Here is a 21,893-nt window from a genome sequence, read left to right as displayed (position 1 = left end):
GAGAGTACGCGTCCCGCATTCAGTGTGTGACGACTACATCACATCTGGCAGGAATTTTACTGCCAAGGTTCGAAAGTTCGCGCGCGAACTCCGGACCCGTTATCACACACATAACAAGTCAAAGCTGCTGACCATATGGCAGCATATTGTTGAGAGAATACGGATACTATCTAACGCTAAGAAAAGTCTAGAGCGGAGGGAGAGGTGGGTCAGAGAAAATCAACAGATTCTCTCTGACCCATTTCGACTCTTCCAAGACCCTCAAGATACTGTCAACCAGCCGCCCAAACCAGAGGAGGTCGAAGTATTTTGAAGAGAAGTCTAAGAAGTACAGCATAGACTGGACGAAGACTCAGAAAATATGAATAGCTTCAAGAAACTGTGTGATGCCCTCATAAAACCTGATGAAGAATGCCCACCCATCACTACCAGGACCAGATTGTATCAAACTCTTCTGGTGGAAGAAATTTCCTTCAAACCATCAGCATTTGGCACGTATTTTCACCTCATATTTAAAGTCGGAAGAGCCGATTCCGGAGTGGTTGGTGGAAGGGCGTACAATACTCCTGCCGAAAATAGGCAACTTAGCTGACCCGAAGAATTACAGTCCAATCACTTGTCTGAACACACTGTATAAGATATTCAAAGCTATCATAAATAATAGGATTGTTCCGGCAATGAACCTGTGTGGCAAGAAATGAATGAACAACGAGGCTCAAAGAAAGGCGTAGCGGAATGTTGGGAGAACCTGCTCATCGATAGAAGTGTCCGCAAAGATGCAGCATTCTACCAGCGTGACCTATCGATGCCCTTGACTGATTATCGGAAAGCTTTCGATTCGACCTCCCATAGACTTATCATCTGTCTTTTGGAAAGCTTAAAGGTTCATCCGCATATCGTGAGGTGCATCGAGAGATTGATGCCGCTTCGGAAAACCAGATTTACTATCTCATCTGGAAAAAATCGTGGGACAACTATTAAGGTCACCTTTTTAGAGAGGTGTCTTTCAGGGCGACACCATGAGCCGATTCCTCTTTTGCCTTACATTATTGCCACTATCTCTAGCTCTTCGCCATTCCGACGGGTAGTTGTGCGGCAAACCTGCAGATCGAAAGTACAAGGTCACTCATGTATTTTACGTGGACGATCTTAAGATCTATGCTAAAAACAAAAAGCAACTACATCTAGCTCTAGGGATGTCGAAAGATATACTAAGGAAATTGTAATGGAATTTAAGGTAGACAAATGCGCCAAGGTTGATTTGAAGCGAGCAAAACTTAATGGCATCCCTGAAGATCCTGAGCTCGTTGATAGAAGCGCTATACGACACCTTTGCTCTGGAGATACATACAAATACTTGCGCGTGCCACAGAGCCGCATTCAGGATGTGACATCTATAAAGGATACTCTCCGAAGCAGATACAAACGTCTCACCCGGCAGATTTGGTCTTCCGAACTGTCGGCGAGGAACAAAGTATCTGCAACGAACATGCTTGCTGTCCCAATAGTACTCTATTTATTTGGAGTAGTTCCATGGACGAAGAACGAGCTTAGATCCCTTGATATGGAAACAAGAAAGGTTATGCACATGAACAAAAGCATGCATCGAATTTTCGGTACCAGCTGACAAAAATATCATAGCCAAGGATAATGAAAAGAAAGAGAGGTATAGATTGCAACGATTTTACCCGAAATATTTTGTTTAACTAATCGTCCTTATCATCATCGCTCCTGGAGGTGCCAAGCTTTCACTCGTGAATAGCATGAAAAGCATCCCTGCGTGTCAATAATATGCTAAAAGACTTGCGAAAATAATGCAGAAGGCGGTAGTCCTTGGATCATTCCGTGTTCTCAAGGTGCACGAAACTTTTGCCGGTTCGTCATATTGATTCCGTTACAGACTGTAACCACCTATCTCACGGCCGTGAGCTTTCCGATAATCAATCCAGGCCATCGATAGGTCACGCTGGTAGAATGCTGCAGCTTTGCAGACACTTCTATCGATGACCAGGTTCTCCCGACATCCCGCTACGCCTTTCTTTGAGCCTCGTTGTTCATACATTTCTTGCCACACAGGTTCAATTGCCGGAACAATCCTATTATTTATGATAGCTTTGAATATCTTATACAGTGTGTTCAGACAAGTGATTGGCCTGTAATTCTTCGGGTCAGCTAAGTTGTCTATTTTCGGCAGGAGTATTGTGCGCCCTTTCACCAACCACTCTGGAATCGGCTCTTCCGACTCCAAATATGAGGTGAAAATACGGGCCAAATGCTGATGGGTAGAAGGAAATTTCTTCCAACAGAAGATTTTGATACAATCTGGTCCCGGTGTGGAATAGTTCATCATCCCTCTTAATACCTTTTTCACCTCCTCGGTAGTGATGGGTGGGCATTCTTTATCAGGTTTTATGAGGGCATCACACAGTTCCTTGAAGCTATTTATATTTCTGAGTCTTCGTCCAGTCTATGCTGCACTTCTTAGACTTCTCTTCAAAATACTTCGACCTCCTCTGGTTTGGGCGGGTGGTTGACAGTATCTTGAGGGTCTTGGAAGAATCGAGATGGGTCAGAGAGAAACTGTTGATTTTCTCTGACCCACCTCTCCCTCCGCTTTAGACTTCTCTTAGCGTCAGATAGTATCCGTATTCTCTCAACAATATGCTGCCTGATGGTCAGCAGCTTTGACTTCTTAAGTGTGTGATAACGGGTCCGGAGTTCGCGCGCGAACTTTCGAACCTTGGCACTAAAATTCCTGCCAGATGTGATGTAGTCATCATACACTGAATGCGGGACGCGTACTCTAGCAAGTCGTGATTCAGTCGCTCCGTCCACCTAAAGGTCCGAGATTCCGCCGATCCATCGCATTGAATCCATTTTCATTGGCTCCCTCAGCTCTAGAGTGGTGGGCCTTGTTGGACGACCCATTGTCGGGAGCCCTACGCGTTCTGTTATTTTGAACCGCACTTACTACAACTATGTTTGGTGTAGTCATTGTTATTCCCACGAGAAGCTAGGGAAAGGGGTTCATCCATCCTTGTAGAGCCCCGTATGCAAGGATAAGACTGCGTATTCTGAGAGGTCGCCCGGTGTCCCAGAGTCACCATTCTAGACAACTCACCCAGATACCATTCAGCTTTCGGCACGTTTTTTACACCTCCGTTTGGGGGTACATTGTTTTCCCCTCAGAATTCAACGAAGTGAAGTTTGTTGACGATGAAGTGAAATTGCCTAATATATATATATATATATATACATATAGTCAAGGCCCGTTTATTGCAAGGCATCTGAAATGAATGCGTCCCGTTTATCGCAGAATAAGGAGAACTGCAGACGTCTTTTATGGACGGCCCCATGATTGGAAATGGTTAAACAGCGATGCTTCACCTGGTGACAAATGTCGGGCCTAGAAATAATAGGTACTTCTCTGCCAAAGCCCATGTTAAAAGTGAACATAAACCAGTAAAACGAATATTTTGATTTGCTAAACGAAAATTTGCACTTGTTGTCCACCTAATTATGGAGACAGAAGTGTTAGAGAGAATAATAATTCTGATCTTAAATTCAATACATTAAACATACTTGAGGATCATTGTGAAAGCAGGAGCTTCAGCGTTCAAAAAAAGATAACAAAGTTTTTTAGCAGTTCACAAAAACGCTTGGTTATGGCGATATAGGAGTAGACACGTTCATAAATCGAACTGTTATTTATTTCAATCGGTCCTTTTCAGGGCAACAAAATGATTTTAACGCGGAATAATTTTTGATTTGCACATGTCTTTTAAGCCCGACAGTTTTATTTATTTTATTTGTCTTATTCATTGTATTATTACACTCGATAATTCATTTACCTCGCGCTCGATCTTTCTGCATAGATTTTTAAAAACTAAGGGTGAAAGTATCGACAACACTAATTTGGTAATTGTGAATTCTCTTTTGTTAAAGCCCCTTCGGCTTCAACGAAAATATTCTTATCACGTATCTCGTGCTTCGCACTCGAGTTTATCCTTGCAATTTTATCTCATTCCCATAAATGTATATTATTATAATTCGTAACTTGCATTGGTATTAAAACAGACGAAGTTTCATTGTCCCGTTAAAAAAGCGCATTCTTTTAGAAAATTTTTGTTATTAAACGTTTGATTGCAACTTTTGTCGTTTTTCCATAAACTGAATTTGGGAATATTTGAAATACTGTGAAAATGTTGCTTGAAAAAATGTAACTTTTGGATTTTCCATTATTTTTTATGCTTTCAAAATTTAATTTTTTATTTATCAAGAAAATTCAAAAAGTTGTAATGGTAATCTTCTAGGGCATTTAGAAATCAAACTTTTTTTTCTCTTCCCATTTTTGGTTAGATTGCAGAATAGGGGCGTCACCGATCACCTCTATTTTGGCAGGAAAAACCATGTTTTTGTTGATAACAAACTATAAGAATCTTTTATTGAACGATAAATAAATCGATTTGATAAGGCAAAAATTACAAATTATTGTTACTTTTGTTACTATGATGTCTTAAATATGGGGCTGTCACGATATATCGTAATGATCATATTTAACGAGAATTTGGAAATGGGTAGTGATTTGGCCAACATTCTTCTTCTAACTAGTCATAGGGGTGCCTTCCTGCCCCCATGAAACGTTGGAAAGGGGTAGGGCTTTGACAAAATTATGTTTGTGACCTGTCAAAGGGGTGTTTGTGGCCGTTTGGATGTTTAAAAGCACCTAAACGGTAAGTTAAATATGACCGTTCTGATGTCGTGACATACCTATACTTAAGATATCGTAGTAACAAAAGTAACAATAATTTTAAACTTCTATCTGGTCAAATCGCTTCATTTATCGTTCAATTAAAGATTTTAAACGTTTTTTGCAGAAAAATACTGTTTTTCCAGCCAAAAAACAGGTGACGCCCCTATTCTACAATTGCACCCCATTTTTTCATATCGTCCGCTAATTGGCTTAAAAGGTTCATTTTCATGTGTTTTTTGGAATTTTGTAAATGCTATAACTCTAAGAATTTTTAATTTCATGAAAACAGTCATTAGATAAATTATTCGACTTTCTAAATACTATGAATTACCGTACGGAGAATTCTTGAATTTTGAAAAAATGGTCTGAAAAATATTCAAAAGGCGCTCACTTTTTGAATTTCTATCCAAAATGGCTGGCTGACGAACTTGACCTTTAGTTCAGAACACTAAACGAGTGTAGCAGAGGCCAATCTAATAGAATTATTTTTTCAAAAGTTATCGTGCTGACAGACAGACACTCAAGGGTCCTTTGTTAAGCGTTCGGATTAAAATTTAGAAGTAGATTTTTTTCATTTCATAGTTAACAGCCTAAAACATAATAATTTGGAATCTGTGGGTTTTGATGACTTCAGATATCTAACTTTTTTTTTAATCCTTAAAATTGGAATTAATAGAACGTTTCTCGTAAATGGAATGAGATACGCCAAAAAAGACAAAAAAATTTAATTCAACTAGAAAATTGTATATCCGTATATAAGTTATAATTATAAATAAGTATAATGAGAAAATTTATCAATTAAAAAAAGTGTTGATAATTTGAAGAGAAATTTAAAAAGGGAGAGCGGATTAGCCACTACCAGCTACTGTAAATAAACCTGCCCGCCCGGTACGTGACCCAAATCTCTCAAACTATCTCCGAGACTATTTTGTTTCAAATCGACTTTGTTTATAGACTCAAATGGGCCAGATTATTTCGCTAAAGAAAACTGAGAGATTTCTTTCGGTAGGGTGTGTTCAATATTTCACAAAATACTATCAATATCATTTCTCGAACAAATTTTTTCATAGTTTTTGTAATTTTCCGCGCAAATAAATAATGTATGAGTATCATTAGTTATTTAAGAAAATATCTCTTATTAATCACAATTAATTAATGCTCCAATAAGAGCGCAATAAAAAATTTCAAAACCTAGTATCTGTAGATTTTCCAGTCTTACCTTTCAGAACTATTCGCCTCTAAATAATTATAAACTTTTAAAACAAATGTACAATATTTTGGGTAAAATCTAATAGATGTTAAAAAATAGCTATATATAACAAACAAATTGACGATGCCAACATTTTCTATAATTCTGAATCAGCAAAAAAAATCGCAGGAACATTGGACTCTTCTGGACGTGATAAAGTTAGCTGATAAGTTTGACTGGTTGTATCTCTTTAAAAAAAGCTATGCTCAACTTGAAATTTTTTTTTATTTTCAAGTATCACGACAAGCGATTCTTTTAACCAATTTGGCATCAAATTCATGAGGTCGAGAAAAGAGGCCAAATTTTGGGTCACCCTTTGTTAATTTCTTTGTAATGTTGATTAAAACTATATACATAGTTAATATTTACAATTTTTGCAGCTATTTATTATAATTGATAATTAATTCGAAAGTTGTTTGATGAGAAAAACAATACTTGAAAAAAAAACAGAATATTTATAATAATGGTAATTGTTAACTAATGGTAATTTCCATTTGAAATACTATTCCTGCGGGATATTTAGGTATTTTTAATAAAGATAAAATATTTTGTTGCGGTTGATCACCAAAGGAAATAAATTGTTTATAACAACTAGCTTAAGTCTTAAACTGAATATTTGTGTTCTTGAAATATATCTGCAATAATTCTGATAGATAGCGAATTCTCTTCAGTTTTTCCTTCGGAGGAAAAACTAATATTCGTAAAATGTCCAATTTTAAAGATCCATGGAGTTGAATAATAAATTCCACAGAATTAAATTAAAAAGTCGGTCCTGAAGTCCTTATAAAGGATTTAATTCTGGGAATTAAAGAAGAAAAACACCAAAATCGGTCAAGAATGGTAGGCTGCAGTGGATTACGAATAGAAAATTTCGATTCTTGCCACTGTGCGGCGCGCCGCTCGGCCAAAGCACCTTTAAGAATGTGTGGTGCTATGAAAAATACCATTGGAAAAGATTTTTAAGTTATTTACTTTTTTCTACAGTGGCGCCATCAAGAATTCAGATCCTAATGCGAGTTTAAACTTTTATGAATTCCTGTTACCACTTTTTCCATATTGGGAATGGCTAAACTGCGATACGTCATTTGGTGGCAAAAATCAAAACTAGAAATAGTAGGGATAATGTTGAAGATGAATTTCACGTTGTGCATAAAATCGTTTTACGCTATTTTTTGTGGAGATTAAAGTATTTACTTAATACTAAAAATAATTTTTTATCGAAAACGAAGTCTTTCAGATGGAATTTACATCGTAATTGAAAGAACACTTTTTTAATAAAAATGTTTTTTCAAGGAAAAACCAATGATTATCCTATTTATTGTAAATCTAAACACATTATCCTAAGAGTTAGGTTAGAATTCGTATTTCAATTCCAATTGACTATTGTTCATATTGTTTGCATAAATTGGATCAAATTTGTACTGCCCTACCGAAAAGAATCTTTGAGTATATACTAAAAATTCTTTAGGTCAAGGAAGCTCAGAGAATTTCTCAGCAGGCACTCAGGTAGATATGTTTTAAGGTCCAGATAGTTCTTTTAAATGTTTTGAAGGCTTTAAAATGTCCTTTCCGGAATCGAAATAGCAATACGATCATAAATAACAAGCAGAGAGTTTGAAATTGAAATAAGTATTCGATCATAAATAACCAGCAGAGAGGCTATATTAATAGAGTAGCCGACACTCAAGGGTCCTTTGTTAAGCTTCCGGATTAAAATTTAGAAGTAGATTTTTTTAATTTCTTAGTTAACAGCCTAAAACATAATAATTCGGAATCTACGGGTTTCGATGATTTCAGATATCTACCTTTTTTTTTAATGCTTAAAATTAGAATTAATACAAGGTTTCTCGTAAATGGAATGAGATATGCCAAAAAAGACTACATTTTTGAATTCAACTAGAAAATTGTATATTAGTATATAAGTTATAATTATAAATAAGTATAATGAGAAAATTCATCAATTAAAAAAAAAGTATTAATAATCTGAAGAGAAATTTAAAAAGGGAGAGCGGATTAGCCACGACCAACTACTGTAAATAACTCTGCCCGCCCGGTACGTGATGAATACAAAAGGAACATTATATTACCATCGCACCACTCTTAAAAGGACCACTAAAAGGATCTTGAAAATGACCCAAATCTCTCAAACTATCTCCGAGACTATTTTGTTTCAAATCGACTCTGTTTATAGACTCAAATGGGCCAGGCTATTTCGCTAAAGAAAACTCAGAGATTTCTTTCGGTAGGGTGCACGCATTAATTTAAGTTTATTTAAGGGCATGTGACACAGCCAAATACTTTTATCAGTACACTTAATATTTTTTCGAACCTAAGAACTTTTGTTGTAAATAAAATATCGAGCTGAAACTTTGGAAAATGTATTGGAGTACAATAAAGTATGTTTAGGTACTACATTGTGGTAGGAACTTCACTGAAAATTATTTCACCTTTTTTCTGAACAAAAAAAAATCATTCAGAGAACTGATGCAGTGAGGTCGGTAATATAGGTATTTAACTGTGTTACATGCCCCCAAGCTTATACTGTATTGAAACTTACATGACATAGGAAAATAATTGGTTTGTTTTTTTCATCTTAGAAAAATAGTTTTGACAGAAACGTGTTTTTTCTCTGTAAACGACGAAATTCTGTCTGAAACGCTTTATTTTGGATAAGGCCTTTTTTTACTATTCTTTCTAGTTTTGATTTTAGGCAACAGATAGCGAAATTGTTAACCATCATTCCTAATATAAAAGTTTTGATTGCAGCCTGGACACGGTCAACAATACTTTAATTACACAAAAATTGAAATATAACTCTAATAAATACCCAGTAACATTTTCAATAAATTGTCAAGAAAATCACGTTGTGTAACTATTAGGGATTGTCCATATATTACGTAAGACGTTTTTCTGTTGTTTGAATAAAGACAAAAATAATATTTTTATCAAGTTGAAAAGGATACAGCGATATAAACAAAAGAAAAATGTCTTACGTAATATATGGACGATCCCTTAGCTACTATTTATATATTATAATGTGAAAATTATGGTGACTATTTAGTGGTTCGGTGGACAACTAACCACCGCAGAAGTGATTTAAGTGTTTATATACGAGAGACACAACCCTACAGTAGATAATTTCTAGTGATTATTGATAATACATCTAAATTAATTTTTCTGGGGTATGTTTTTACCTTAGAATATAAATTTTCGAAATTCGGTATCGATATGACATTATAATTTCGGTTAGATAGGTGTTACCTGGTAACCACTCGTATCGATAATTAAGTATTTTGTCATATCATTTTATTCTACCAGAAACGATTATCTATTGTTGGATTGACGTGTCAAAATCGTACCTTTGACTGCGTCCAATAAAAATGTATAATACAACTCAGTAATTAATTTTATGAGATTTCTTTAAAAGAACTAGTAAACTGAATAAACATCGCGGGCTTCATTTGAATACGAAAATTTCTACTTTTTGCTGCTAAATGACACAGTTAAACGTCTTGAAAATAGTAGCTAACTACTGTAAGGTGATATCTCTAAATATTTTATATACCTTCACTGCCCTCCTCCGTGTCGTCAAGATCAGGTGGTAAACCGCCCTCGCCACAGCTTTTCTCTACATCAGTCAACGTGACATTTTCGATCTTCTGCTGTTCGTTCGTCTGATTGTCAATTTTCTCACCACCTGCTAATCCGTCGACGCCGTTTACGTGCAGCGAGGGAACAGACGGTTCCGAGGTATCAGGAGACTCTTTACTCTCAGTGTTATCTTCAATACTTTCTGCGGTGATATCGGGATCTGGACTGTTTGTTTCGAGTTCACCGACGTCGCCATTTTCCTTCGTGTCACCCGTAGTCTTATCTTGTTCTTCGATTTCCTCTATTTGCTCCATTTGCTTTTTCAAAAGTTCGTTTTGTCGCTTAGCCTTCTTCTTTAGTTTCTTTTTTTTGTTCTTTGACATTTTGGAGTTGGGCGTTGGTTCCTGAAATTCTTTCGGTGCGGTGGATATAAGAGAAACGGGTAACTTTAAACCCAAGGAGTGAAGTTCTGTTGCTTCGGAAGCCAATTTTCTTATGTAGATTTCGTCCACACATATTAAAACGTTTTCTGGCTTTATATCGGTGTGAATTATCTTACCTGAAAAAAGATTTATTTTTATTTTTGTAGCAATAAGAGTGAATAAATTTAAAATTCGAAGTGAGGAATCGTCACAAATGTTTAAAGTTATGACAATTTCTGAACGTCGTGATCTTAACCATTTCTGACGAGTCTGACTATTTCTGAAGGTATGTTCAATCAAATCTTAACAGGTAGCTCATCGATTAGGATTGTAGATAGACCAACCGAAAAGGATTTAAAATTAAAGATATTTTTTTTTTTAATTCAACAATTTCAGATAACTAAAATTTTTCCTTACAAATTTAAAATTAGGATAAATATAATGTATCTTGTAGAGAAAAAGAGATAAGTCAAAAAACATAAATAACCTCGGGAATATAAAAGGGATTAGGTTTTATGCAATCTATTCTTGGACCCCTAATCAAAGGATTATTCTTCGAACCCAAGTTTTGACTATTTATTAAGACTTTTTAATGAATTTTGACTTTCCCTGGCGATTTCTGTCGAGAAACCTAACAAAACTGATCAGAAATAGTCAGAAGTCCGGACTTTTTTTCTGACGATTCCTGACTTTTTTTAGTAGGGCAATATAATTTTTAAAGTAGATTTACTTTTACAGGATAAACACACAAGTCACCAGTAACGTACTATTGGTCGGACGATACCATGTATTTCACAGTAGGAATAGTTACAATAAACCATCATTATTAAAAGTAAATAGGTGTTATAATTTTTCATTTTTTTTTAATCGCGAAAGGCAAAGGAAACATGTAAAGAATTTTCACTTTCACTGTATTAAAAATATTGTTAAAAGCTGATTACCGTGTCAGGCCATTTTGGGACTGTGCGCTATGTTTTGGTCAGAAAACAGAGTACTTTTTATTCAAGTTATGTATATTTAAATTGTGATTTAACTTCAATGGCTGCATTTATCAAATGTGAGACTTACATTTTTTTCAAATTATACGAAATTTAAACATATATACTGTATATGCGAAGATATTTAATATGATCGAACTTCAATGCAGTATTTTTTAAACACGCTACAAGTCAGACAGACTATCCGACCTCTGGTGTAAACGTCATTCTACGAGTGTTTCTTAAGTCAGACAACTGATATGAATATGTGGAGAGCAGATATGTTCTTCATAGAAATGCAACATACACAAAAGAATTATGAAACAAAATTCCAATAATTATTTTGTCCAAGTAAAAACTATTATTTGAAATAAAGAAGAAGAATAATGTTTGTAAGAGCGGAATTACGCATAAACATTTTTTTGAAATTCTAACCTCTCTAACCTTAGGTACAAGTTGAATTTAATCAAATATTTTTTTAAAGTAAGTATTTTAGAAATAAAAATAACGAGGTTTATGTTGAATCTAATGAAAATGTGCATGGATATCGAAGAAGCTTAATTATTTTCTCTTTTAAACAATAAATAAATCGTCCGAGACAGTGAACTCCGGATCATCGACATTTAGCCAGAAGACTTTTAGCCAGACTATCTTATGCGCATGCTCCACATGCGCACTGCTTCTCTGTACGCCTTAAGTACGCATGTGGAGCATGCGCACAAGAGAGTCTGGCTAAAAGTCTTCTGGCTAAATGTCTATGATCCTGAGCTCCACAAAGCCGTAAGCCACAAAAGGACCATAATTTTACTATGGAGGCAAAGTAATTTTAGTATTAGGTTATTAAAATATTCTTCTGGTTTTGCAGCCTAAAACATTTTATTGCAATTTAAAATATTCGCATAGAGTAGAACTAACCTAAAAAAAAGTATGTAAAACCTGAACAACCATAAATAAAATAATGATTAGTTAAATTGAATGGCAAAAATAACTTTAACAGTACGAACACAGTTCAAAAATGCAAACATTTTTAGAAAAAATTCAAAAATAAAGTGTCTACGACAACTGAAATAGGAGAGTAACGCTGTTTGTACGACCACTGGTACATTTGCCTTATATGGGGAATTATTTCTGAACTGCCTCAATTTTAAAAGTCATATCTGACGATTGACCATAAATTCTTAGAATTTATTTGTCTATACGATAGTAGTTCAACCACCAATTTACAAAGTTTTAATACGATGCGTCCCTGAAGTACAAGGTGGAAACTTTCATCTCCAGGGCAAAACGGGTATTTTCAAATGGGAATAACTAGCGTTGGGCATTGCGTTCGTCTCCTGTTTCAAGAAGCTGAGTATTCTCGAGAACTTGAGCGAAAAGAGCTTCTTAGGATTTGAATTTTTTTTCATTAAAAACAGTACCTTTTACATGTGCCCCCTTTAGAAAACAAGAGAATTTGTCACACTTTCAATTGTTGCATCAAAACGGATGTTACTACTTAGATCAAAAACTAAAGACGCGTAGAAGAATATAATACGAATATAATACAAAAATTTGAAAATTTTTTAGTTTACTTTAAGGCCATGTAGACAGTGGACCAGCTGGTTATGTCAGTCCTGAAATCAATATTTGTTCACCCATATTTATAAATAAAAGTTTAAGTAACGCTTTTATCTTTCTCTCTCGGTAATTTTGCAATCTGTATTACCCACAGACCCGTAGAAGTTGGAAATTGTTTATTCGTTACGACAGTGCTGCTCTGACACATCTTGCAGGGTTCTATAGCACGGTCGATATTTCTCCTAATTTGTAATTTAAAAAACAACTTTTTCACAGTTCTAATTATTTAGGACCAGAGACACCTTCCTTCGTGCCTTCTATTTACCGTGCCAGACTTTCAACACGATATATCACTCCGTGTGGACTTAAGTTGTGAAAGAAAAGTACCGATGTAACTTCCAATTTTTTATCTTCAAAATTTCCACCGGAAAAAAAAAACAGAGACATGCACTTTATTGTCTCCTCTTTTATTTTCCAAACTTTCATAGCGATACCTCATTTCATTTAGACGTAATTCGTGGAAGAAAAATCGAGGACTAGCTTTGATCACGTGACCCTCTCGCTACATGGCCTTAACGGATATAATTTTTGAAAGAATAATAATGTATCTTTGTCAGATCCACGTGCGTGCTAGTACACGCGCATCAACAGCTCGTCAGTCCAGATAAGTATTGTAAGCAAGGTGTTCCTGCGTTCATTGCTTAACTTGTGTTAATATATGTATATGAATGCAAAGAGTTTTTTTTAGTAGAGGATAAGAGTGTACAAACCTAATAAAAAGTTTTTTTCGAATGGTTAGCAGACATGTAATGAGGTTTTGGATTTTGCTGAGCTGAAACTTTTGACCGAATTTCTCTCAAGTTAACTAACTAAAAAGTTCACGCGAGTAAGCAATTGATTGCACGGCCGGCAGTCAATCATTCTCACGAGGTTCTTGCATTGTAAAAGTTGTATAATGGTGGGTCAGCCGCTCCTCCAAAAAGGTAAAAAAGTTTAAGAAAGGCTGATTTATATCATCGCTTGAGAAATTTTCTCGCCACAACAGACAGAGCTTCTCAACCCCTGACAAGCCTCTCCTCGCTCAACTTCACGAGAATTCTCATAATTTCTCAGCATTTCAAGATTTGAGATGAGCGAAAGACCCAACGCTGGTCATAAATTCGTTTCTACAAGTGCAAATTTAATTTTTACGAGTGATTTCTGAAGCGTTTCACGACCTTCCATCCTGTAAAATCAGTTTTTTTATTTTCATAAAGAAATTACGATGTAAAATATTTATTAAGCATTTTCTACTCTTCATTTACTTTTGATTTTTAAAAAGAAGGTTTAAAAGAAAGCTTGAATTTTATCTTTACTAACTTTAATACGACTTTCTTGGTTAATTCAAAAATACTTTTTATTGGTGCAGAAGATTTTCATAATTCACGTTCACTGGTTCCAGATGCATCGAAATTTTTTTTATGTTTTTGTAAACAGAGAATATAACATAAGTGTTTCTTAAGAGAGCGTTCACTAATTACTTACCTTTTTCCCCCTTTTTACTCCTCTCACCTCCGTCACGTATTTTCATAGGTTTTCCTGTGTATTTTAATCATAACCGTAATAGACAGGGCCGGCGGCACGTAGCTCTTCTCACGCCTTAAAAAGTGTGAATGTAAACGAATAGAGTAAGCGAGAAACTCGCATGTAGAAAACAAAATCTGATTCGTTCACAATCAAGCTCCTTAAGGAGCGAGAAAGACAGATAACTATCGTTCCGCCGGCCCTGGTAACAGAAATCAGCACCCCTCTCCGACAAAATTGAATGTTACATGGTTTGTTAACGATTGCTAATTAGAATCAACATTCAAGAATTTCAGACCAGTACTTTCGGGAGAAAATTGACGGATTATCATATTAACTAATTACTGTTAAAGATAAACTTCAATTGATAATAGTTTAAACTATTTATATAAGAAAATTCGATATTTATTTATATCCAGTTTCTTTATTAGCCGAAGGGGAAGCCTTTGACCAGGTTACAGGACGCGTCCTCGGGTTGCGGATAGGGGGCCCTTGTACGGAGGGTTACTGCTGAATATGGCTACAAACTAAATAAGCAGTCATGAATAATTGTCCCGGGATGGTCCCGAAGGAAAACCCCCAATCTAAGGCGTAAGCAACCGTACCGAAGGCTGCATAGAACCATGGGGGGGGGGGGGGGGGGGGGGGGGGGGTCCACAACGGGTACCTCTGTTAAATCGGAGATCTCCCAGAGCATGTGAACACTGTGATCGCAGTGGTGGTCGCTGTGAAAATCCTAACCACCATTCACGCACATGATCGCTGTGAACACGTCACATTCACATATTCTGGACCATTTCGAAGAACTTTTATCTTATCACCCGCAATAGCACCGTGAGTCACGGCGACCACAGCCGTTTTGTTCTATCTCTGTGATAACACTCTGCCAAACGATTCTAGGGAAATAGAGCCAAGAGTCGAAAACGAGAAGTGCCGAATATATTTCTGTCGCGCAATCAATGTCTGACATAGTTCTTCTTGAGGAGGGAGTTGCAACGTTAATACCCAGACTGTTCTATTCAACTAGTTGCCCTGCTCATCGGTGCTCTAGGAGGTGCCAAGCTTTTACTGGTTGATAGTCTGAAAAGCATCCCTGCGTATCAACGAAGTGCTAAGACAAGTGCGGGAAAAAAGCAGAAGGCGCTCGTCCTAGGGTCGCTCCATGTCCTCAGATGACACGAGACTTCTGCCTGATCGTCGTATTGAGTCCATCGCAGTGACGTGGTTACAGCTGAAAAATTACCGCAATTTCGCCTCGAGCCGGTGCCATTTTCTAGAACTGCATATACTCTCGGTGAAACCTCACGGATATCATTATGTCAAAATACAGGTAAGAAATTCTTGAGTACTGTTTCTAATTATACAGCATTAACAAATTATGTAATATCAAATAGTGACAGGGCGGGTGTTGTCAATATTATTAGGCCTAAAGGGGTGGAGTTTTACGTTCCAGGTATAAAAGAGTCAGGAACCGAGTGAGAAAGATAAGGATAAGGACGAGGACAAGGGCTGAGGAAAGCTGGTTCGGTTTTTAAACGATTGCTGGGGAAATGGGGAGTGTATTCGTATTGCGTGGGCTCGGACGTGAACGTTGGCTATTTGAACGTATTCGTGATTGGTGAGTGCCGGACGATGCGGTGTTTTTTGGACGTTTGTCGTACCGAGCTAACACGTCACGGGGAATATAATTGTAATCGTTGAATATGCTTGGATCCCCCAAGGAATTTTGTCCCAAGAGGTTTTCCGGCCAGGTTGCGTCCGGATGCTGGTTATTATTACTTCCACCATTCCTCGATGGGGGGCATTCTCGGCCTGGCGGATCCGGACTCTATATTTAGATTGGCCGTGAATAGAGGTGCTCTGATTTCTGTTACGATAATGATAAAAATACAAATGAAAACCTCGGAAATCGCGTTACGTAGGTAAAGCGGAAAAAGGACGATAATAACAATACGATATCATTGAACGTTCTCTTAAAAAACATTTCTGTTCTCTAATTTGTTTATAACATCGAAAAAATTTGATGCATCTAGAACCACTGAACGTATTTTTGGAAAGCTTCTAAAACAATCAAAAGTATTTTTAAATGAATCAGGTCTGAATGAACCAGCGTGTATTGGTGCACCGGCTGGACTGCATAACTCTTCATGGCTAAGTAGCTTATAAATGCCAAGAAAAAATCAAAAGTACCCAAAGTAGAGCACCTAAATAGACGGGTATGTGCATCCGCCATTTTCGGTTCATGGAGTAGAGGGAGTATGTATAAAACGTGTGCATCAAACGCGAGAATTGAAGCTCGACTGTGATAAAATTAGCTTTTTGTAATAAATAATAGTTTGAATTTGTTTATAGACGTGCTAGGAAACGTGTGAATAAATATTTTTCTTTCGGAGTGTTCTGAAATGGGGCGTGAAAGCTGAAATTGTGAAGACCACATTCAGCCTACACAAGTGCTTATTAAACGTAAGTAAATAACTTATTTATTCAAGTTAACATGGAAAAAGTATATTAGACCAAGTAAAACTAATGTAATACAAAGTATTTACAAAGTGGTACACTCATTTTGTGTACATCATACAATGCACATGTTATACAGTCTAAAGTGATGTTATGTTTACCTTCATATAAATTTACAATTGGAACGAAAATACGTCAAATAACTTCTCTACATTAGTTTTACTTAGTCTAATATACTTTTCTATGTTAAGTCAAGCAAATAAGTTATTTACATACGTTTAATAAGCACCTGTGTAGGCTGCATGTGGTCTTCACAATTTCAGCTTTCACACACCATTTCAGAACACTCCGAAAGAAAAATATTTATTCACACGTTTCCTAGCACGTCTATAAACAAATTCAAACTATTATGTATTAATATTAAAAGCTAATTTTATCCCAGTCGAGCTCCAATTCTCGCGTTTAATGTACACGTTTTATACATACTCGCTCTACTCCATGGACCGAAAATGGCGGATGCACATACTCATCTTTATAGTGCCCTACCCAAAGAGTGAAAAATGTTAAATATTTTAAATCGTAATTTGTTTCTGCAAATTAATTTTGTTTCAAACTGGATACGATAGGATGGAGGGTTTGAAACCCCCTTCAGAAATCACTTAGAAACTACAATTCGCATTTTCAGAAAGGAAATCTTGACTAGTGTTTTACTTTTCGCTCGTGTCAGATTTTGAAAAGTTGAGAAGTCCTGAGAAGTAAGAATTCTCGAGAAGTTCAGTAACTACAAGTTGCCCAAACTTTTTTTACACTTTCCGGGGTGCGACTGACCCACCACCCTACAATTTTTTACAATACATAAAGCCAGATCCATAACAACATTGAGTATCTGTTAGCCATTTGTCAAAACTTTTTTTAAGTTTCAACATTATCAACCTCTACTGAGAAGAACTGCTTGTATACATAAACATCAATTAAAGCTAAGCACAATCAACGCAGAAACAGCGCACTCTTTAGTTTCATTTGTGCTGACCAACTGTTGATATGCACGTACTGGCGTGCACGTGGATATAGCAGAAACCAGTGATGGGTAAGTTACTTTTTAAAAGGAACTAGTTACCGTTACCATTACATTACGAAAAAAGTAACTAGTTACCGTTACAATTTTAAAATATAACTTTTTCTTAGTTACTTTCTCAAAAAAAGTAACTGTCGTCAATTTTTTCGTTACTTTTATATTTAAGAAATATTAGAAATATATAGTAAGTAAAGTAATAACCCAAGTTATTTCTATCTGTATTCTTTGTTTAATTTCAACAATACTAATTAATTGTTCAAAAGTTTCGTCGTACAATCTTCCCGTCCGCGGATTCAGTATGATTCCTGCTGTACTGAACAATCTTTCGCACGATTCGCTGCTTTCAGAAGTAAACATTAGACACTTGAATAACGTATTTCACTCGTGTTCGAACCGGCGTAGTAAACACGTGTGTACTGTGTACATGAAAACGATGAAAACAAAATAAGCCATTTATCTAACCTATCTTATCGCCTGCTGATTCTGTTTATCGCCAATTAGAATTTCAAGCGCTGGTCAGTGATTGGTCGCTGGAAGTGCCGCCACCATTCGAACAAGTTGAAATGAAAAAATCATTGCAGAAACAATAAACTACATTGATTGTTTTAACAAAATATATTCTGTGCTATATTTCAAAAGTAATGAGAAAAGTAACGATTTTAATCATTGTAGTTACTGAAAAAAATGTAACTAGTTACCAATTTGTTACACAAAAGTAACTTCGTTACTATCATCCTTACCAAAAAAAGTAATTAGTTAAAGTAACTAGTTACTTCCCGTCACTGGCAGAAACATCATTTAAACGAAACAAACAGTGTTGTCAAATCCTCACTGCTTCCTTGCATCATGCTTTTCGAGTGAATAGAAACATTCTTTGGAAGGTTATGTATACTACACTAAATTCAAGAAAAAACTAAAATTTTGGTATTATATTCGTATCACATTTTTCTAAACATCTTCAGTTTCCATCTTAACTTTTAAAATCTGTCCTGGTGGAACAATTAAAAGTGTGGCAATTTCACTAATTTTCTAAGCAGTCATATGCAAAGGGTAATGTTTTTAATTAACAATATTTACGTTCACAGACTCGTCTAGTAAAAATAGCAAAATCGTTGCATAATTCTTTAATGCACGCTACGGCTACATAGAGATACAATGCTGCTTTAAGATCTGAAGGACAAACAATTTACGTAATTGAATTTTCGGCACCATCACGGAAAAGGAGTAAGAAAAAGGGCGCAATATCAAGCTCTTTTTTCGAGCTGAACAGACTGTACCAAGGATACAAAATCCAACTTGTGATTCTTATAATCGGCTGCCTTGCAGGTATGAAATCTTCATTTCTTGGCCAACTCAAAAAAATACCGGCTTGCCAGCATCAGGCTCAGTCGATCACGGGCCAGATACAAAACGCTGTTTTTCTAACACTGTTCCTTCTGACATTGTACAAAAGTTAGTAGCTCTACAAAAGTATCCAGAGGTAAGACCTTTATCTTCAACTGTGCCGTCTGCCGCCTTAGGCCATCCACGGCTAGAGATCGCACTCTAAGGAATAGTGTTGTACGAAGTATCTTGCGTAAATGTTCCGTTTAGCTTACCTTCTAGGATAGAAGGAGCAGGAGTGGGCGACGTGCAGACGGATCTTCGGGGGCAGGATCTTCGGGGCGCCCCTGGAGCCACCGCTGTGGGCCACAGCATACGGGGCGGTGGTGCTGGTCAGCTGCGAAATGGTCAGGCAGATCTCACTAATCAAGCAGCTGGCCAGCAAGAACATCTGCGACAAACGGTAAGCATTGGAACATCAACTGTGCCTGTTGAGGATACTTTGGCTAACGTCAGCTATTTGCAAACAACTACCCCGACAGAAATACCGTGGTAGAGCATCAACTGGGATACCACATTGAAAGAGAAATTAGTGCTTCTCTATTTCGAAAGTTCGAAATTTGAAACGAAAATGGAAAAAGGATATAATTTAAGAACGAAATTTGCTGCAAAGTATCCTAACATACGGAAAATTGCACTAAGAGATCGTATTGCTAAAGTGAAGGACATAAGGAATAATCTACACATGACAGAAGAACGAGCAATGGAGATTAAACAAGTTGATTTGGCATGGAAAAACGACGGTAATGAACATCAGTTAGAGGAAGCCGCATTATACAGTCAAGCAGGGGCAATTGATGTTCTTTCTCAACCTGTTGATGAACCAACACCACCGAAGCAGAGGTTTTGCAACAGCAAAAAACAATAAAAATGGACAAAACATTTGAGAAGAGATGTTATTCTCCTTTATTTTTTGGCAGAGAAAAGTGAGCAAAATGTAAGGAGAGAACATCATAAACTCTTCTCACTTGAGTACCCAGAACTAGCCACAAGAATAAATGAGTAGAATCTGGAAGTTCAATACGCTCAATATCTGTAAACAGAGTGCTTTCGGCTGTTGAAATAGCTGCTATTAAAATGGAAGTGAAACAGCAGCTTCCTATTGATGAACTTCCCTTGGAAGATGTGAGCAACGAAGACCTGATGGAAGCTGAAGGCATAGGTGCTAGGGATAATGAACCACGTCCGGCTATTAATAACGATGAACATCACAAACGATCTGCGTACACTAATAGAACACCTCAACAGCAGGGGTTTACCTACGCATTTGAATGCAACACAAACTGTGTTAGGGGTGCTCCTTCAGTGCACTACGCTTCTATTTAGCGTTGAACCCATTGAGCAAAGCTCAATGACCTATCTTCTGTGCATGGATGACCTGAATCTATACGCTATTTCAGACAAGAAACTGCAGCAAGTAATCGATTTCACAAAGCAGTTTACTGTAGATATCCACATGGAGTTCGGAATAGATAAATGCACAACAGTGCATTTAAACAGAGGGGAATTAGGGACGGCACAGTTAGAGAACGAGTGCGAAAATGACATCGAGGCAATGGTTGCGGGCGAGTTTATAAATATCTGGGTATTCTTGAATCTAAGGGTATTCAGCATATGATAGTTAAGACAAGCCTAACAACTGCTCACGTAATCCCTCGGACTCATCAAATGGTCTAACACAGACCTTAAAAATTTAAACAGAATCGTCCGCGTAGAAATGTTGATGCACCGAATACACCACATTAATTCAGCGATTGAAAAAGTAACATAACAAATAGAGGGTAGAGGAGTTGTAGATGTCAAAAAACTATGCAAGTTATACAGTTGCGAGACTATTTTAACAGCAAACAAGATGTTGCGCTTTCCAGCACCATCTGTAAAGCGGATCTTGACTATGCGCCCTTAACTTTGTCGTCAGAGAACGCCTTGAATATCAGGGCAAAAGCCATAGAGGAATTAGAAACACAATAAAGACAGATAGCTATCTACGGCAAGGTTGTCAGCACCAGAATTTATCGCAAACACGTCTTACATCAAGACGTGGTTGATCAGTGCCGATTATGTGGAGATACCAACGAATCCATCGAGCACATTAATAATGGCTATCGCGCAATGGCTCAGAAAGAATAGACGCAAAAAAATAGTGACGTAGCGGGCATTATACATCAACAACTTGACCTAAACCTAGGACTCTTGAGAGAATGGATGCCTTTCTATAGATAAATTCCAATGCCCGTTTTATAAAACGAAGATGAAATTTTATATTGGGATCTTACTATCCACAGGAATCATTACACCCGAGCCAATCGACCAAACATCATGATGCGAGAAAAGAAAAGGTGGAAAAGTCTACATCATTGACCTTGCTTGTCCACTTAACCGAAATTTGCAGTCCTTCTATAAAACCATGATCCGTCAGTATAGCGAGTAAGGGCACGAAGTAAACACCATATGGGGGAATTCGAAGCATGCATTTATTAATCCTATTGCAATTTCGGCTACAGGCACGCAAAATGCCCTAAACATCTTAAACATTTAGGAGTCAGTAGGGTACTGGCAGCAGTTAAGAAGGCAGTTTTATTAAACACCTGTCGCAGTGTAAGAAACTTTCTCGGCCATCAGGAAGTAAGCGACTAAAAACTTGTGGATTGGCAGATGGTAGCTCTACGAAAGCATCGCGAGGTGACTTTTATCACCTTCATCGCAAAAGATTTCAAGAATTGTATTAAATTGAACTATAACATTATATATATATATATATATATCCTAAATGTTTAAGATGTTTAGGGCATTTTGCGTGCCTGTAGCCGAAATTGCAATAGGATTAATAAATGCATGCTTCGAATTCCCCCATATGGTGTTTACT

At 36.8% G+C, this 21,893-nt stretch overlaps 1 protein-coding gene across 1 annotated transcript in view; it reads right to left on the bottom strand.

The window, feature by feature from the left end:
• The window catches only part of LOC117169796 (SRSF protein kinase 1), a 111,866-nt gene that overhangs the window by 48,486 nt on the left and 41,487 nt on the right, over positions 1-21,893 (bottom strand). Inside the window, exon 4 of the mRNA XM_033356303.1 lies at positions 9,568-10,152. Within this exon, the coding sequence (XP_033212194.1) occupies positions 9,568-10,152 (585 nt within the window). The remainder of the gene's footprint in view (positions 1-9,567; positions 10,153-21,893) is intronic.

The sequence above is a fragment of the Belonocnema kinseyi genome, chromosome 3 (genome assembly GCF_010883055.1).
Source record: "Belonocnema kinseyi isolate 2016_QV_RU_SX_M_011 chromosome 3, B_treatae_v1, whole genome shotgun sequence".
Taxonomy (NCBI): Eukaryota; Metazoa; Arthropoda; class Insecta; order Hymenoptera; family Cynipidae; genus Belonocnema; species Belonocnema kinseyi.
Note: the sequence above shows the minus strand (reverse complement) of the source record. Positions and strands in the feature narration are given on the sequence as shown.